This window comes from Marmota flaviventris, chromosome 1 (genome assembly GCF_047511675.1).
Source record: "Marmota flaviventris isolate mMarFla1 chromosome 1, mMarFla1.hap1, whole genome shotgun sequence".
Lineage (NCBI taxonomy): Eukaryota > Metazoa > Chordata > Mammalia > Rodentia > Sciuridae > Marmota > Marmota flaviventris.
The window spans coordinates 202,290,768-202,309,310 of record NC_092498.1 but is presented as its reverse complement, the minus strand read 5'-3'; the positions used below and the strand labels follow the sequence as shown (position 1 = coordinate 202,309,310).

The following is an 18,543-nucleotide window of genomic DNA, read 5'->3' as shown; positions in this document are numbered from 1 at the left end:
AAAAACAAAGCAAAAAAATGTCTTTGAGACAGAAGGAAGGAAGGAAGAATCTGGACTCAAAGATAAAGATGAGTAGAATGATTAAAATCAGCAGCATTAAGACTCAAGGGGAGGAGGAAACACAGAATCCGTTTTTGGTTTTTTTTTGCATTTTGTCAAATGGCCCACCACTGCCACCTTCTGGGAATGTGTAGAATTGCAATGGGCCAGAATCATCCCAATCTCCGGGCAGCTGGGATTCTGCCCTAAAACTACACTCCTCCTGACTTTCCTCTCATCCCCTCAGTCTCTCTCTCTCATTTATTTTTTGCTCTGCTGGGGATTGAATCCCAGGCCTCACACATACTAGACAAGTGCTCTACAACTGAGCCACCCCTCTCTCTCTTTTAAAGTAAATTGCTAAATGAAAGATGGCACACATATTGAAAAGCGTGAGTCCTTGGGATATATAATTTGGTGAGCTTTCACAAACTAAACATTGCTGTGTAATCAGAACCCACATCAATCAGAGGTTGAGCGCAACCTCCCCAATCCCCCACCCTAGCTGCTACCTCCTCACCCTGGGCACTGTGAGCCTGATTGCTAACACTATGGTCTAGTTTTGCCTGCTTCAGAATCACTTCCAACCATTGCTGAATGAGGGGTATCTGGTATGTCACCATGACATGCTTTCCCTGGAACTGGCAGGTGTCACCTCATAAAACAGCAGTGCACCAGAACCCAGTCCTGGTTAAATGAATGCATCTTCATTTCTAAGAGGTGGCCACACTGGAGCCCATCTGCAAGCTGTAGCTCCTCCCGGGTACAGTAAGGCAAAGCCATCTCAGATGGATCTTCTGGGCAGGGATAGCAAAACTCACATGACTGCCTCAGTGCCCTTGCCTGTGACCATCCAGACATCACTGATCTCAGCATTTCCTGGCCCATGCCAGTGGGGTCTTGGAACTCAGTACCATATTACCAGAAAGCACAGAGTTATTATGTGAGGTATGTTACTTAGTTATTCTATAAGTACTTACTGAGTGCCTGCTATGTGACTGATGCTGAAGGAACTAGGCTTTAGGGATACAATGGTAAGAAAGCGACCCTGGTCCTAGGGGAGGAAGTCTATTTGCCGTCACTGATTTGTGATTTCCAATGCCTGGCCATTCTCAAAAATGCGAGGAAGGAAAAGAAAGTCTAGTCATGTTTGAAGAGTACCTCCAAATCAAGTCCAAATTCTTTAGCTTGGTCATTAAGGACTCCTTCCCCTTCCTTTTAACATTCTCCGCTATTTCCCTCCAATGTGTCCACATCCTTACTCACACTATTCCCCAAACTGCTATCCATACCACCCATCTGTCAAGTTCAACTCCATCTTCCAGGATCCGCTCCGATGCTACCTCTACTGGTAAGGTGTCTTGGGACTTCCTGCTTAGAATTAGTTGCTCTTTTCTGGTATTTGTGTCCAGTGTGATACCTGGAACTGTATTGGGTGGTTTTTAAATTTTATTGTATGTGGCTGACCTGTCCATCGTCCTCTTGAGAGAAGGAGGAGGAAGGGAATCTCCATGAAGGTACATGGAGGCACAAGGTGCGACATGGAGGTGCTAGGTGCTACATGGAGGCGCTGGGTGTGACAACGGGGTGCTAGGTGTGACATGGGGTGCTAGGTCGGACATGGAGGTGCTAGGTGCAACATGGGGGTGTGAGGTGCAGGGGAATGAGGGGCACTGCTGAACTTGGAACTCAGCCCTGCTGGAGTAGAGCTCACTCACACCGCACTATATTCATGATCAAATTCACAACCAGTGTAGTATTTCCCATTTGTTCATTCATCTACTCACTCAACAGATGGCACCTAGGAACAAACTTACATAAGCAGTTGAGTTATTCATTCATTTTAGAGACTGCACAGCAGGGACCTTTATGAGAGAGTGAAAAATCTGCAACTTGAAACCACCAACAAACTGCTTCTGACTCCAGGATCATCAAAGGCAGAGGGACTTCTGCCCTGAAGGCCCAGGATTTTTTGGAGTCAGTGTTCTTCTTACTCCCTCAAGCCCGCCCTGGAGGGAGATGATGTTTGAGCCCACTGTGCAACAGAATGAGGAGAAGTGATGGAATCGTCAGTATTTCCAGCTTAGCTAGGACTCTGCGAATTCAGAAATTATAATTGATACCTGCAGAGCACTGAAGGCCACCTTTGTCTCATGAGACAGGAAGGAAGGAGGAGAGGAAGGAAGGAAGGAAGGAAGGAAGGAAGGAAGGAAGGAAGGAGAGCAGCTGAGAGGGAGGGCTGCTCATTATTAGAACAAACAAGGAAATTCCCAGCATGGATTGCCAGGCTACTTAAGTGTGGTATAAATCATCATCTGCAAGGAATGTTCCAATTAAGATGTGGCTCAAACAATCTCAGGACATGGCAGAGCCCTAACTAGTCTCTGAGATGATATTTGCCCACTTATGAAGCTCTGGGCACCCTGTTGCCCATTCTCCTGACCTGGCTGGGCAGCTACTTATGTAGAGCTAGAAAGGAGAAAGCAGAGGGCCACGGACCCGTGCCAGTCCAAGTCACAGACTTTCCTCTTCTCCCTTGCTTGGTGCCTAGGGCCATTATGTCCACACAGTGAGGCCTGTTTCTAAGTTAGCCACCCTCATTCTTAAAATATCACTGCAGAGAAGCCAGGAGCAGAGAAGGAGACCGTATTAATAGGCTGAGACCCCAGCAAAGCATCTCTCTCTTCTGCCCGCTCCTTTTGTCACGAGCCCTGGTTCTGGTGTGATCAGAGAAAGGGAACACCAGCAGCTGTTCCCCATGGAGCAGTTTCTGCTGGCCACCGCTCTGTTGGCAGCAAGTTGCAAGGAGAATTTCAGGTCAGGGAATTCAGTGTCTCTCTGGGTGGCATTGAAGAACAACAAAAGAACAGGCAAGAGTCCAGAGGAAAGACAGGAAAGGCCCCCTCATCTTGGGTCTGTGAGAGGAACTGTGATAAGGACTCCCGCTGCCCTGTGCCCCTTCTGGGGCTCTCATCCCAGTGCTACTAGCCCAAGTGAAGGAAGCCAAGAGCCCATGCCTGCCCCATGCCCGGAATAGAACCCCGGGCTCCCTCATTTCCCTTCTGCAGAACACAATCTGCAAATGACTGCTTTTGAAAAATCATAAAGTTACTAAATTATTGTAAAAAAATCTGAGAACAATCAGAAGTACATTAAAAAATAATAAAATCATTAAGAAGTTCATTGCTCATAGATGACCAGCATTGCCATAATTCTTTCTAATCTTTTCTCTTGTGTTAAGTGAACAGATGTGTGTCACTGTGCATGTATATAGAAAGGCAGATGAACACATTGTTATCTACAATTTTGTATCTTGCTCTTTTCACTTCTCTGTGCTTCAGATACATTTCTTCATGCTTTTAAACATTCTTTGTAATTTAATTTCTGAAGAGTTGAATAAGAGTCCTCCACATAGGTAGGCTATTGTCAATTTATCCCTTCTCTCATTCTGGGGCACTGAGGCTGTATTCACATTTTTAGCTACTTGAAACAACACGTACAAGGACATTTTGGTGCACAAGTTTGCATTTCTGATTATTTCCTTGGGCTAGAGTTCTAGAAGTGCAATTAGTGTGTCCAAAATGAATATCTTATTGCCGGGTACGGTGGCATATGCCTATAATCCCATCAGTCCAAGAGGCTGAGGCAGGAGGACCTTGAGTTCAAAACAAGTCTCAGCAACTTAGTAAGGCACTGAGCAACTCAGCAAGATCCTATCTCTAGATAAAATATAAAAAGGTCTGGAGATGTTCTCGGTGGTTAAGCGCCTCTGGGTTCAATCCATAGTACCAAAAAAAAAAAAAAAAAAGAATATCTTTAAGGTTCTTACTTTATATATTGGGAGAGTATTGCTCTGGTCTTAGCCTCTTTGCTCCATGGAAAATGGCATCTCACTGCTAACTAGTTTGGATTTCTTTGACTGCAAGTGAGGGAAACATTTTATACAATGATTATTGACCATCTGTATATCTCCTTTTGTGAATTTCCTGTTGATGTTAATTCCAGGTTATTTACTCATGGTATTCCACATACACCACCAAAGTACCTATACCTGCCTACTGTCTTGTGGGGTGGCACACCCAACACAGAAACCAGCCTCATATGAGTAGTAGGAGACGTTCTGAAGTTCCAGCTGCAAATCTAAGTGTATAACTATCAGGTGAAATGTCCAGGGCTCTTTAGAAAATAAGAAGGAATATTTGATGTGTGCAAACATTTGCTCTTTGTATGTGAAGAAATTTATAATTAGCTGGGTGTGGTGCACATGACTGTAATCCTAGCAGCTCACAAGGTGGAGACAGGAGGATTGAAAGTTCAAGGCCCTAAGCTACTTAGCAAGACCTGGTCTCAAAAATAAAAGTGTGGGGTGCAGGTGGGCTAGGGACATGGCTCAGTGCTAAAGTGCCCCTGGTTTAAATCCTCAGTATCAAAAAAAAAAAAAAAAAGGAAACGAAATGTATAATTAGAATCATAGAGAGAAAAGGGGGCTCAGAAATGACTGAATTCATAACAGATGAGGCCACTGAGACTCAAACGAGTCAGATCTCTTGTCAACATAGCTAATTAGTAGCATGCTTAGCATGAACAGAGATCCTTGGTTACTGGTCCAGAGTTACTACTTGAAACAGGGGCCAAGGGCTAAGAAATGTAAAATTGAAGTGAAATAGTTACAGTTTCAAGTCCCTATTGAAATGACAATGCTAACCAAAAAGATCACAGAAATAAACTTAAAAATTCTGACTTTTATGGGTTTCATAAACATACATGTGGTTGACAGGCCTTCATGTTTCCTCCAGCCCAGCTTGATAAAGTTGTTTAGAGGTTCTTAGAAATTCTAATTGGAGCCAGGAGTGGCCTCACCTATAATCCTAGCAATTTGGGGGGCTGAGGTGGGAGGATTGCCAAATTCAAAGCTAGCCTCAGGGTCTCTTGAGAGTCTGTCTCAAAATAAAAAATTAAAATGGCTGGGAGTGTAGCTCAGTGGTAAAGTGTCCCTGGGATCAACCCCCAGTACCAAAAAATTCAAATTGAAAAATTCTGAATTACTCCGAGCAGAAAGTACTGATTTTCCTCTTACTTGTGACTCACTGCTTTACCAACACCTTTGACAAAGAAGTAATGCTCAGGATGGTTTTCAGAGGCTGCCATTGTCCTGATGTGATTCAACAGGAAGAATGCTCACAGGAGGGCAGAGCAAGGGTTAGAGTAGCCTTCTGTCCCTTCTTCCAAAAGATTGGCCTTTTGAGAACTGAAAGCCAATCTCTTGAGGGAGGGGAACAGGGAACAGAATCTTACCATCTAGAAAAGAATTCTTAAAAACCCAAATACCTGAAGAGCTCTATTTCTATTTACATCATATAGCTGTCCCTTAAAGCTGATGGTAAAGCAAATTCTAGGTGTACCCGGAAGCTTTTCAGATTAGAAAACCATCTGGATAGAAACAAAGCCACACCTGAAACTGTATTTCAGAATCAGATCCAAGTGCAGCAAAGCTTTTTTCCTCCTCAACTATGGTTTTAAAACTTCATGAATAGAAGGGAAAATCAGTAGGGTTTAGAGGATCCGGGGGAGGGAGGAAGGGAGGAAGGGAGGAAAGGGGAAAACGGAAATAAAATTGACCAAATTATGCTATATGCATGCATAAATATATCACAATTAATTCCATCTTTATGTATAATTACAATGCAGCGATGAAAAGAATATGCAAATAAGCCGGGCTCAGTGGTGCATGCCTGTAATCCCAGCAGCTCAGGAGGCTGAGGCAGGAATATCTCAAGTTCAAAGCCAGACTCACCACTTTAGCTAGGCCCTAAGCAACTCGGTGAGACCCTGTCTCTAAATAAAATACAAAAAAATTCCTGGGGATGTGGCTCAGTGGTTGAGTGTGCCTCAGTTCAATCCCCAGTACCAACCAAACACACACACACACAAAGAGTATGCAAATAAACAGAAGGAAGACCAAAGAAGGAGAGGAAAGGGAAGAGGTGAGGAAGGAAGGGAGGGAAAAGAGAAGTCTGGGGAATGAATTGGAGCAAATTATGTGCATGTATGAATCCACAATGAACCCCACTATTATGTATAATCCACTAGTAAAAATATAAAAAGCTCTTTAACATATAAAAAAAATACATAAGAAATTCAGACCTTGTGTGTGCTATACCTTAGGATAGCTAACCACTAAATAATTGGTTGATTGATTATTTCCACAAATAATTATTCAGAAACTGGTAGAAATATGCCTTATTGTTAAGGAGCCAGAAGTCACTTACATATGGTCTCTGTTTCTAGACCTATGCAAGAATGAAATATTTCTTGTGTTGTATTTTATCTTTAAACAGAACCTCTATTGCCAGGCACATGTGTAATCCCAGCAATTTGGGAGGCCAAGGCAGGAGGATTTCGAGTTCAAGGCTAGCCTTGGCAATTAGCAAGATTCTGTTTCAAAATAAAAAATAAAAAGGGCTGGGGATTTAGCTCAGTGGTATAGCACCCCTGGGTTCAATCCTCAGTACTAAAACAAACATCAAACAAACTGAACCTCTATCCAATTCTTGTTATCTTGTGGAGGCCATTTCTATAGAACATTAACTTTAACTGTTTACATCAAGGCATTAAACTAAACAAACATATCCTATGAATGTATAATGTCCATGAGACTGTGACAGGACCAGGACACCATTCCCATCTTCAAGGGTAATGTTTACTTAGGTAAATTCACTTTATATGTAAGAAATGCCAAGCACAACTGGTAGGTTCTATAACCTAAATGCAAACATTTTAACTAATTTGTTTACCTGAGGATCAGGGCTGTTAATGTGTTTAGTGTCCTTCTGATGCAAATCAGTTTATTTTTATACATGGAGGTCTCTGGGACTAATGAGAAGAAAATTAGTTTAAGCATTTAATTTATATTCTAAATTAGTTTTCTGAACAGATGACTTCTCTTAATCCATGTGTGCAGTGCAGAGTCAGTGAGTGGGGAGGGAGCTTTCAATATACTTTTCTATAATCAATTTGAAGTTCTGTCTGTATTACAGAGGTTTTATTTTTTCTAAAAAAATTATTTATTTATTTTTAGTACTGGGGATTGAACCCAGGGGCATTTTATCACTGAGCTATACATCTAGTACCTTCTATTTTTTATTTTGAGATAGGGTCTTGCTCAGTTGCTAAGGATCTAAGTTGATGAGGCTGGCCTTGAACTTGTGATTCTCCCTCCTCAGCCTCCAGGGTCATCAGGGTTGCACACGTGTGCCACCGTGCCTGGCTCAGAGGTTTTAATAGCAATAATTTTTTTAAAACATTTTTTTTTGAGAGAGAGAGAGAGAGAGAATTTTTAATATTTATTTTTTTAGTTTTCAGCGGTCACAACATCTGCTTGTATGTGGTGCAGAGGATCGAACCTGGGCCGCACGCATGCCAGGCAAGCGTGCTACCGCTTGAGCCACATCCCCAGCCCGCAATATATTTTTTTTAATCCAACAAAAAGTAAAGAACATGTATGCTTTCAACCAAGATACCCCAGTGTTTGGATTTGACCCTAGAGATAGGCTCCTCAATTCTTGCTAAGAATATAGCTAGAGAGAGTCACAGGCTGGGCATGGTGGTACATGTCTATAATCCCAAGTGTTTGGGAGGTTGAGGTAGGAGGATCAAAAGTTTGAAGGTAACCTGGGTAACCTAGTGAGACCCTGTCTTAAAATAAAATAAAGCATTAAAAGGGTTGTGGATGTAGCTTAGTGGTATAGCACCCCTGGGTTCAATTCCCAGTACTACAGAAAAAAAAAAAAGTCACTTTTTTTTTTTTGATAATAATAATAGAAAAGTAGAGGACTATCTAAATAAATTGTGGCATACTATGCATAAATTTAAAAGAATGGGAGATCCGTATGTGCTGATTTGGAAAGACTACCAAGCTATATTGTTAAATCAAAAGGCAAAAACCTATGTGCGACATGTAACACTTAAAATGAGTGTATCAATGAAAGCATACAGATGGAAATAAGGAAAATATTTTTCTGCATAAAATCAAATAAATTTAAAAGTTGAAGAAAGGGGTAAAGGGTGGCCTGCAGGGAAGGAGACTTGACCAAGTTCAGTTCCTATGCAGGCAAAACTTTTCATCTTAGGCATGGATCATTTTTTAAAATTGTCGTCATGGGTAAACTAGATTGGGAGATACTAGGACACCACCCCTCCACCACCTTTCTTTTCTGTAAGTAAAAAATATGCTAAAAGATGTTCCAGGATTTCTACTACTAGCAGCAAGGGAGACGAGAGAGTCTGATTATTGTTCTGATGAAAATCACCAACTAGGAAGGCTAAGGCAGGAGGATCACAAGTTTAAGGCCCACCTGGGCAACTTAGTGCAAATCTGTCTCAAAATCAGAAAGGCTGGGGATATAGCTCAGTGCTCACCTAGCATGCATGAAGCCCTGGGTTCAATCCCAGTACTCTGAAAAAAACCAAACCAAACCAAACCAAAAAGAACAACACCGACTCTCAAAAAATGTTGGGCCAGGAAAGCAATACAGAATGTGTGAAATACGATCCTACACAGTTCAAATGTGGAAAAACCAAACAATATCTTTTGTTTAACTATATATACAGTAGGGATAAGTTTACAAAGAAAAATCAAGAAAATAAATAAAAAATGCAGGGTGTTACCTGGAGGAAGAGCAGTGGGTGTGGGAAGAACGCTAATGGGACTGGAGAGGGGTGCCTGGGTTAGATTCTACTTCTTACACCTAGCCATGGGACATGGATGTCAATATAATTTTTTCAATTATATGATATACTAAATACATCCTATACATATATGATGTATTTCATGGGGGAAAAAGTGCACACTGATGTCTTGTGAACATGAAGAAGTTTATAGGCCAATGGGAAAGGATTTATCAGTGCTTTACAATGTGATTCTCTATTTTCCACTCCAATAATACACTTATCAGCGTGGCAATATTAAGGCAGGATTCAGCCAAGCTTAGAAACAGAGCTTGTACAGAGGCCTCAGATGATAAACATGACCTCATATGAGATGCTAGAAAAGGCCATGGACCATCTGGCCCACTTCTCTCTGCCTCACAAGTAAAAATCTCAAATTACCTAACTCACTTAAGCAGAGACGCACTGAAGGCTAGATTCATGTGAGCACTCAGTGCATACACCGGTACTCTTAAGCAATATTATACATATTGCACTTCAAACTGTTAAGGCTAAATGGCCTCTGGAGTACACTTGAAAAACAATATCTTTCTGCCACATACATTGACCTTGCTTCAGACACCTGCTTCAAGTTGCTCTTTGTGAACTGAATTCTTTTTAGAATGAGTATAAATGCTCACCTGTGTTTGACCATTTTTTGATCATGACAAAAATGACTGAGGAATCTTGCGTAGAACAAGTGCATGACGGCATGTTCCTTCCCTCCAATGTACAGATCCACAGGCATCCAGTAATCGGCTAGTGTTGTGCTAAAAGGGCTGGAAGAAAGAGAAATGGGCATTTAAAAAACCTGCTCACCACACTGCACAAATTAAACAGAACGTTGTAATTTGCATATGCCCTGAAATGAATCAGGGCAGGGAAAAACAGAGATTTTCTTTTAAGAATAAGAGAAAAGCTTATGTAATAAAGGGAGGAAAAATCAGATCAGTGCTAACTTAGAAAATTTACAATAACAGCTATGGAAGACATTAGTGACAAATATTTTAAAAAATGCAATTTTCATACAAAATGAGAATAAGAGAAAAACATATCAACAAAAAAAGGCATCTCAGTACAATGCACGTTTAAATATCTAGATTTATTTCAGTTTTTATTATGATTAGACAATGGAGATTTCTGAGTTCTTACCAAGAGAGGGCAATGTGGCATTTACGATGCAGACTGACATGCAGCTACTAAATGTTCATTTTAAAACAAAAATTCAACCTTATTTTTTAAAGTAGCTTTAAAATAGTCAGAAAGAGCCTGTGCATGGCTTACTGAATGCAATGAAGACTACTTAGGATAAGTAGTCAATAGCTCAATAACACTCTCACCTACCATGTGCCATTACAGCACAGACACTGAAAGACAGGCTTCCTCAGACTCTTGGACCTGGTGGACATGGGGAGACGAGAAACTCCATTTCCCTCTGTTCAGCAGGGATCCTTGGGAAAGAGAGGCACTGGCCCCTCTCTTGAGGTCAGCCAATCAAGTGGCCCTTTGCCTTTTGAAGATGTGTGCTCCATGGTTTCAGATATTTGTGAATTCTCTCCCCTCATCTCTAGGTACTTTCTCTGCAGGGAGGTGGCGGCTCCAGCTCAGGCAGGTGGAAGTCTGGCCAACCAGTGCACGTTTGCATCTTAGTGTAGCTTAGTCTCTCACCTCCCGTTACTGTGCCAGCATTTGGTAAATTAAAAAAAAATAATACATAATTTTTTCCTTTGTGAAAAATGATTCCCTACAGAAATCCAACTGCTGATCCAGGTGAGGGGAAAGAAGGGAAAGCAAAGGATGGTATTTAGTTCAAAAACTTGTTTGGGAAGAATTAAGGTGTGAAATGACAAAAATAGCTGTAGAGAGGATTTATGATCCACCCAGGAAGCCATCCCAGTGGGAGCTCAAGCCAGAGGCTGCAGAAAGCAACAGCAGGGGGGGAAATGAAGTGCATTGCGCTCTTCACCAAAGAGGGGCTCTGAAGGCCCAGGATGAAGGCCAGGTACCAGTCGAGGATCCCTCTTATAATTTAGTCTCTGCCATCTGTAAAGGTGGGAAGGGGAAGAGCCTGCCTCCTTGCATTCTGAGCCAGATGTTACCAAATGAGATGCCTTCCAGGGGGAAGGTCTAGGAGAGGAGCCCTTCTGTGGGTTAGATGGGGCCACCCTGGTGACTCACAGCCTCAGGAGTCACTGTGACCTTTCTACCTTTGCAGGGCATTATTGACTTTGGATCCTACTCATTTCTGAAATGAACTCAAATGACAGAATCATAATTCTGCAGGTCAGGATGATGGTGGGGGAGGACAGGAGCATCCATCTCTCCAGAAATATAGTATTTTACAACCAATAAGAGGGCATTTTTTATGTAAAGTTTAGGGTTCCAGAATATTTCTACCATGGACCAAAGCAATCTGGCAAGGTCCTTTTAAGCAGAGTATTTGCGTTTTTTCCTGAGCTCTGGAATAGTTCAGCTCCCATTCTTTTTTTTTTTGCCTAGTTACCAAATGCTCTTTCCCTTCATATTTTTTTTTATTTTCGCTTTTTTCTTTTCTTCCTTCCTTCTTCCCTTCCACCCTCCCTTCCTTTCTTTTGGCAAAGAAACATAAATACAACTGAAGAATCATATAGTATTGAAAGGTTAATCAAGAAGAACAATGGTGTCCAGTCCCAATGTCCCCACCCAGGTATGTCCCTTAGCTGCTTTTAATTCTTAGCTGTTTCTTCTGGCAGTTATTTTTTAAAAAAACCATGTTTATACTTTTGAATTATCTAGTGACTATATGTGATAACAGGAGATGCTGCCTAGCTCTTTCACACTCCTCACCCCACCCTCCCTATATAGTCACATCATTATTTCTAGTTAAATACATAGCACAGCACTCTTACCATCATAGAAATGCAGTGTCCTGCAAGGCAAGCATCATGAGAGCGCTACCTTTTGCTTTTGGACTTTTATTTGTCTTGTATTTGGGATTTACTTGGCTGTGTAAAATCTTATTTAATAGTTCAACACACTCTAAGAGAGATTGTTTGAGTTTTGATACTAGCAATGGAACCCAGGGCCTCATACATGCCAAGCAACTGCTCACCCGCTGAGTAGCATCTCCCAGTCCTAGAGAGCCTGCTTTTAGGAGCACAGCTATCCAACAGCATCGGCTGCTGAACCTTCAGTCACTCTGGTGTTCATGCCAGCCCTTGCTCTCCCAGCTGCTCCCAAGGGCAAGAGGAAGGCACTAGGGCAAAACCACTTCTGCCTGCCTGGGACTCCGAGATGAACTTCCCAGCAGCTTTGATGCTCTCAAGGCTGCACTGTGGTCTTCCCCTTATCTCTCCTTCTGCTCCTCCTTGGTACCTGTCACCCGCATGGCAGCTAAGGGCTCTCCTTGCTTACCCTGCTCCTCTCCCTTCTGGCCTGCACAGGCGTCTCCCCCAGCAAACCTCTCGCGCAGCTAACCTCATCTTGGAGGACCATTTCTTGCTGGAGGACCCAGGCTGACCAGAGCAGGGGCATTACCTGTGAGCATTCTGAGGGTCTGTGTATCGGAAGTAGTACCAAGCAGAGTCAACAAAGGTATCCATGGTGTCTGTCTCTCTTTTGGCTGTCCCCTGGCATCTAAGAAATAAATGAAGTTCATCGGTTGGTTTCTCTTTAAATTTTAATGCAGTCTTCTACTAGCATTTGAGAAAGTCATGACAATGAGTATGAATATAAAATGTCATAAGAATAATGCCACATCATAAAAAGACAATTCAGAGAAGGTTCTCTTTTTGGATTGTACAGTACATGATGTTTTGAAGGAATTTATAGAATAAAAATTTCAATCTTCTACAATTAAAAGCCTTATTCTTCACTTCTCTTGAATTTAACCCAGTACAAAATCTCATCATTTGAAAGGACAAGATGGGATTGTCTCTTTTGTGCATTATCTTCTATTTCAGGCATGTCAAGACTGCCTTCAGCCACCACCTACTTTATGATGGTTCTGAAGCAAATCAATGCACGAAGAGAAATTGAAAACCAAAAGAAATGAGATGTGCTGAAAAATGAACTTGAGATTTTTTTTCTATTTCTGCTCCAGGGTGAAAGATACAGAAATCCACCTGGACAATCTGAGGAGATATATTACCTTGGAAAGCCCAAGGGCAGTGCTGGCTGGAGCCCAATGGTACCAGCTTGTGGGAATCAATTACCAGCATATCTTCTCAGCTCCATGACAAGTGACTTTGAGTTGGTCACTTGAAATTAGCTCTGGTGGGAGTATGATACCACAGAAATTGGCAAACATCTTAAATCAGAAGCCCCTGGCAGTGAGCTGGCTGCTACACATTTGTAAGGATACCACTGCTTACCGTGGGCTCCTTACTGCAAGCTGAAGAGATCCCTGGCGTTGGAGACAGAGAATGAAGTGAGATCCTTGGAGTGTAAAGGGTTGAAAAGAAAATGCAGCCCCTGTTCTAGGAATGGAGGGGCCTGGGGAGCACCAAGGCCTACAAGGACCATATGCTACACTACTTAATTTAAGGTTCCAAGTCTGTGGGACTAAAAAGAGAGCCAGGTTCCAGAAGCCACTCCCTCTAGGAAACTGAGAGGAGGTGCCGTTGGTCAAGCCAAGCACAAGAGGGGACTTGAGGGCTCTGGCAGGGAAGCCCATGGTCGCTGCTTATCAACAAAGAGGGTATGCTATTTTCCTTCTGGAGTCCACATTTGTTTTTGGTACCCGGATTGAACCCTGAGGTGCTTAACCACTGAACCAAAACCCAGCCCTTTTCTTTTTCTTTTTCTTTTTTTTTTTTTTAGTTGTCAATGGATCTTTTATTTATTTATATGTGGTGCTGAGGATCGAACCCAGGGCCTCACACACTCCAGGCAAGCATTCTACCACTGAGCCACAATTCCAGTCCTCCCCAGCTCTTTTTATATTTTGAGAAAGGGTCTCACTAAGTTGCTTAGGGCCTCACCAACTTTCTGAGGCTGGCTCTGAACTCACAACCTTCCTTCCTCAGCCTCCTGAGCCGCTGGGATTACAGACATGTGACGCGCACCTGGCTTGGAGTCTACATTTCCACCCTAAGGTGGCCTGTGGCTTCTTATGTTCCTCCCTACCAGCTCCATTTCAAATTTCAGAACCACCTGGGTGAGGCCCCAGAGGACAACTGTCAGGCTTCACCTACAAAACACCCACTAGGTGCCTCTGTGTAGCCTCACCTGTGTTCATTCTGGTCCTCAGAATGGCCCTTGGAGGAGGTTACTCTAGTTCCTGAGGAGGGAACTGAAGCTGTGGGAAGTCAGGTGACTTTCCTGAGGCCAAACAGCAAGTTCAGACACAGAGCCAGGACTTGAATCCATTACTGACTAATTCCTCAGCCTGAGCCTTTCACCTGCTCCATGTGGCCACCTGATTGCCACCAGGAACTCAGCACCCCTCTGGCAGAAGACTAAACTATTTTAAAACCTCCCCATCATAATCCAGGAGCAAAGAAAAATGGTTTCTCCACAGAAGGAAGAGGAAAACACTGGAGCTTCATGTCTGTGACTTATTTGTTTAATCGGCTGATTCGGCACCATCAAAATCACACTTGAGACATCCCTGTGAACCGACAGAACAACAATCCACTTCCAGAAAGGGAGAGGGGAAATCAGAGCTGCTTCAGGGCCTTAGAGAACACTGGTGGCTTCGCCCCTGCTCTGCCACTGCTGATAAGATCTCCACTGCCACAGCACTGAAAGGAAACCAGAGACACGAGAGAACACATCCTCTCGTCTCTAGCAAGCTCTCAGGAATATGAAATGGAAGACAGTGGCCTTTTTACAAATATGATGAAAACTTGTGCTTTTCCACTCCCTGGATCAGATGTTTCTAGAAAAGATCTGAAATGTCATGGCTACTTCCAGAGGCTCAGAGGAGCCGGGTGTGGTGGTGCATACCTGTAATTCCAGCAGCTCAGGAGGCTGAGGCAGGAGGATCACGAGTTCTAAGCCAGCCCCAGCAAAAGTGAGGCACTAAGCAACTCAGTGAGACCCTGTCTCTAAATAAAATGCAAAATAGGACTGGGGATGGGGCTCAGTGGTCGAGTGCCCCTGAGTTCAGTCCCCAGTACCTAAAAGAAAAAAAAAAAAAAAAAAAAAAAACTCAGAGGAGAGGGGAAGGCACCCGTCACAGTGACTGAGCCAGATTCCAGACCCTTCTCTCAAGGGTCCCAAAAGACCTGTGGCATTCCTTCTAGGCAGTGGAAGTCATGGGAAAAGAGAGCTGAGTTAGCACCAGGAGAGAGGAAGGGGGTCTGAGGCTTTTGCAGGGTACTGGGGTCACAGGCTCAGTCACCGCTGCAGGAAGTGGCTCCTTACCGTGGGCAGGAGCAGTTCACCCACTCCGAAGCTGCAGCTAGTGGGGAGCCTCCTTTGCCGGTGAAAGATGTGATGTTGGGCAAGGTCACGGGCAAGTCCTCCAGGGGTACAGGTATTGGGCCGCAGGCTGCACAGTGGACAATGGGGATTGGCGTGCCCCAGTACCGCTGCCGTGAGATCAGCCAGTCTTTCAGTTTGTCACTTGTCACATCTCCACCCACTCTCTTCCCTCGGGCTTTCTGAGTCAGGGCTAGGAAGGCATCCTGCCGGGTCATACCTGTGAACTGAGAGGCAAAGGAGAGATGGCTGATCTTCTCTGCGTAAGACAAGGTACCACCCCCACACTGCCACCCCATACTGTTGTGTTTACGTGTGTTTCTCCCAAGGGATCGGTTCTATGCAGGGTCGCATTTGGACTCTCTTGAGCTCCAAGTGCTTTTGCCTTGTGGGTCCCTTCCTCCTTAAGATAATATCAAAAATTATATTTTATGACTGCTTTGATATAAAGACAAGTATAATTTTTGACACTAAAAAGTTCATTTTTTTCTCTTTAAATTTTAAAAGAACTTAAAAACCCTCTTAAAGTACTATGGGCCTGGGCACTATGTATACTGTCTATATCCGGTTGGTAAGTTAGCCCTGGTTCTGTGGCTCTCCTTATTCTAGAACCCTGTGATACCTATAGGGATAATCAAATATCAGCATTTTGCTGCCAGTGAAGAATTGCATGATATGTATTTTTAATGACCCATCCCCTGTTAGAGGAAAAGATATCCAGAGAAGGAATTATAAAGGCAATATTATAAAGACAATCCGTACCATGGCTTAAAGACACAGATCACACCTTTTATATTTAAATGCTCCAATTTCACAGAGAGCAGGGCTGAACAGGAATAGTACAAAAGAGAAATTCTCTTTTTACTGATCCTTTTCAGAGAGCCAAATTAATTGTACAAAGTGAGCCAGTGGGATTTGTGAACAACCAGACTGTTGCCCTGGAATTGGTTCAGTGAAGGCATAATGTGTACCTACTATGTGTTGGGCTTATGCTAGGCCTTGGCACAAAGATAAATACGGTCTGTCTATGTTCTCAAGGAGCTCATAGTCATGAGACACAAAGAGTAAGAAAATACAGCCATGTTGACCAAGAGCAGTGCTTTTTTTTAGCAGTTTGATGTGTTGTCTAAAGTACCTGCGCCTGGGGACAGTCTCTAACTAAGCTCCATCCTCCTGTTACCATATAGTTATGATGCACTTTTAAAAGCTTTCTTGAAAGTCTGTCTCTCCACGCACCACTATCTTTATGATCCAGAAGCTCGCGGAGGAAATGGCTTTTGACCATCCATTCTCTTTCTATTCATTGGAGAAATTCCTCTATCCCAGCTATTTAGCCTAGAGCCAGGAGAGGATTCAACAGGCCATCTGAAGCTATGTGAAAGAAGCCGAGGAGTATAACTAACACTCAGAGTCTTTATTAAGGAGTGGATATTTCTCTGGGCAGTGAAGCCTCATTTTGGCCATGGATATCCTCTCTCGTGCCCTAATGCAGAGCGTTAGCCCAGGTCCCTTACAACTCCTTAGCTGGCTCTGTTCCACCTCCAGGGGGCCCGCTCAATAAGGTCTAAATAAAGGTTCACGATTTTAGAGTGTGAGTCATGTCTGGAGATGCAATTTATGAAGTGAAAATACAAATATGAGGTCAGAAAATGCTGTCACTCCTTATAAAGGAAAAAGAAAAACCTGGTCACAATTCTCTTATTTATAGAAAAATAAAACAACCGATAGACAGTGGTCCCAAACCTGTAAAAGCTGAATCTTTAGGTCTAATTGGATCAGGATCACCCTGGGTGGGGCCAGTAAGCACCTCCCCAGTGATTCAGAGACATGACCAGATGTGGAATCACCATGTTAGGCCAGTAGTTCCCAGATTCTGCCTCACAGAAGAATCACTTGGGGATCTCTGAACACTCTTGATGTCCAATTCACACCCTCATCATCAATAGTCATTACATCAGAATCTCTGGGGTGGGACCTAAGTATTTCAGGTGTTTCTAGTGTGCAGTCTAGTTTAATGCAGAGTGCTCTAAGCCAGTACTCTGTAACTTTAGTGTGCATAAAAATCACACAAAGATCTTACTTGACTAGGGTGGGGTCCCAGTATCCACATTTCTAACAAGTAATGCCAATGATACTGGGCCAGGGACCAGACTTTGAGTAACAAAGTTCCAAGCTGGTAATTTTAAAAATATAGTCCCTGGACCACCACCAGCAGCAGCAGTCTAGGGTTGGGATGGATTCAGAGCTTATAAACTTCTAGATCTTGATGAAGAATAAGTGTTTTGTTTTCATAGAGAAACAAGGGTGCAAGACAGTTAGGTGCAAGGATAATTGAAAGGGCAGATTATAATTTGCACCTGAAGGAAAAATGTCTCACAGAACTCTAGGTCAGGTCAAGGTCAGGATTTTAGAAGAAGGTCCATAGGTACATGCCATGGGGCACCAACCTCAGCAGAGTTGCTCAGTCTCTCTGTGCCATCTGGCAAAGTTTCAATGACTGCAGAGTAGGCCAGGCCCAGGGTTTGGGCTAAGCTGGTGTCCTCCAAGCTTGTGCTGGGAATTCCTATTCAGAGGGGGAGAAACAGAACACCTTTTTTGCAAGCACCCAAATCACAAAATAATTGATGGTTTCAACATCTGGATTTAGCTTCTTAAAGGAGACGATCTCATTTAATTTAGAAGTCGTAAAATTGCATCAGATTCACTGGGAGAATGGAACACACTCTAATACCCTAATATGATCAGTTTACCATGTTGGTTTTATTTTCCTTTGCTTAGTTTCTTTTTAAAAAATAATGTACATCTTAAAATATACATTATTATTATTATTATTATTATTTTTTTGGTCAATGAAACATGACATGAGCATTTAGGGAAACCTTTTCTTCAAATTCCCTCAGTGACAAAGGATACTGAGTTTTTTGTTGGTAAGTACAGATGACTTCTTCAGCATTTCCTAGAACCCCACAAAAATCCACTCAGGAAGCTGAAAGCTGTGTTTTGTTCCTGAAGGCAATAGTACATTCTTTTTTTTTTTTTTTTTTTTAAAGAGAGAGTGAAAGAGGGAGAGAGAGAGACAGAGAATTTTTTTTTAATATTTATTTTTTAGTTTTATACAAAACAAAGATGTTGGCGGACACAACATCTTTGTTTTGTATGTGGTGCTGAGGATCGAACCCGGGCCGCACGCACACCAGGCGAGCGCGCTACTGCTTGAGCCACATCCCCAGCCCAATAGTACATTCTGAATGCATTTTTTCACTCACATACATCGTTGAGGAAACAAGTTGAGCATAAAGAATTCACTCAGCAGAGGGGCCAAGGCCTGCTGCTTTGCTGAACAGGTTTTCCTAGTTATTGATTCTGCAGGCATAGATTTGCTCAACCTCTGGA

General features: G+C 42.8%; 1 protein-coding gene across 6 annotated transcripts in view; it reads right to left on the bottom strand.

Annotated features, from left to right (window-relative positions):
- Window positions 1-18,543, bottom strand: part of Lars2 (leucyl-tRNA synthetase 2, mitochondrial) — a 139,573-nt gene that overhangs the window by 31,568 nt on the left and 89,462 nt on the right. For all 6 annotated transcript variants that reach the window (XR_011704029.1, XM_071600406.1, XM_027932564.3 and 3 more), the window contains 4 exons: window positions 17,598-17,713; window positions 15,094-15,377; window positions 12,262-12,360; window positions 9,387-9,524 (listed from right to left, as the gene is read on the bottom strand). Coding sequence is in view for 5 of the 6 variants with exons in the window: in XM_071600406.1 (XP_071456507.1) it covers window positions 9,387-9,524; window positions 12,262-12,360; window positions 15,094-15,377; window positions 17,598-17,713 (637 nt within the window). In the remaining variant the exon portion in view is untranslated. The remainder of the gene's footprint in view (window positions 1-9,386; window positions 9,525-12,261; window positions 12,361-15,093; window positions 15,378-17,597; window positions 17,714-18,543) is intronic.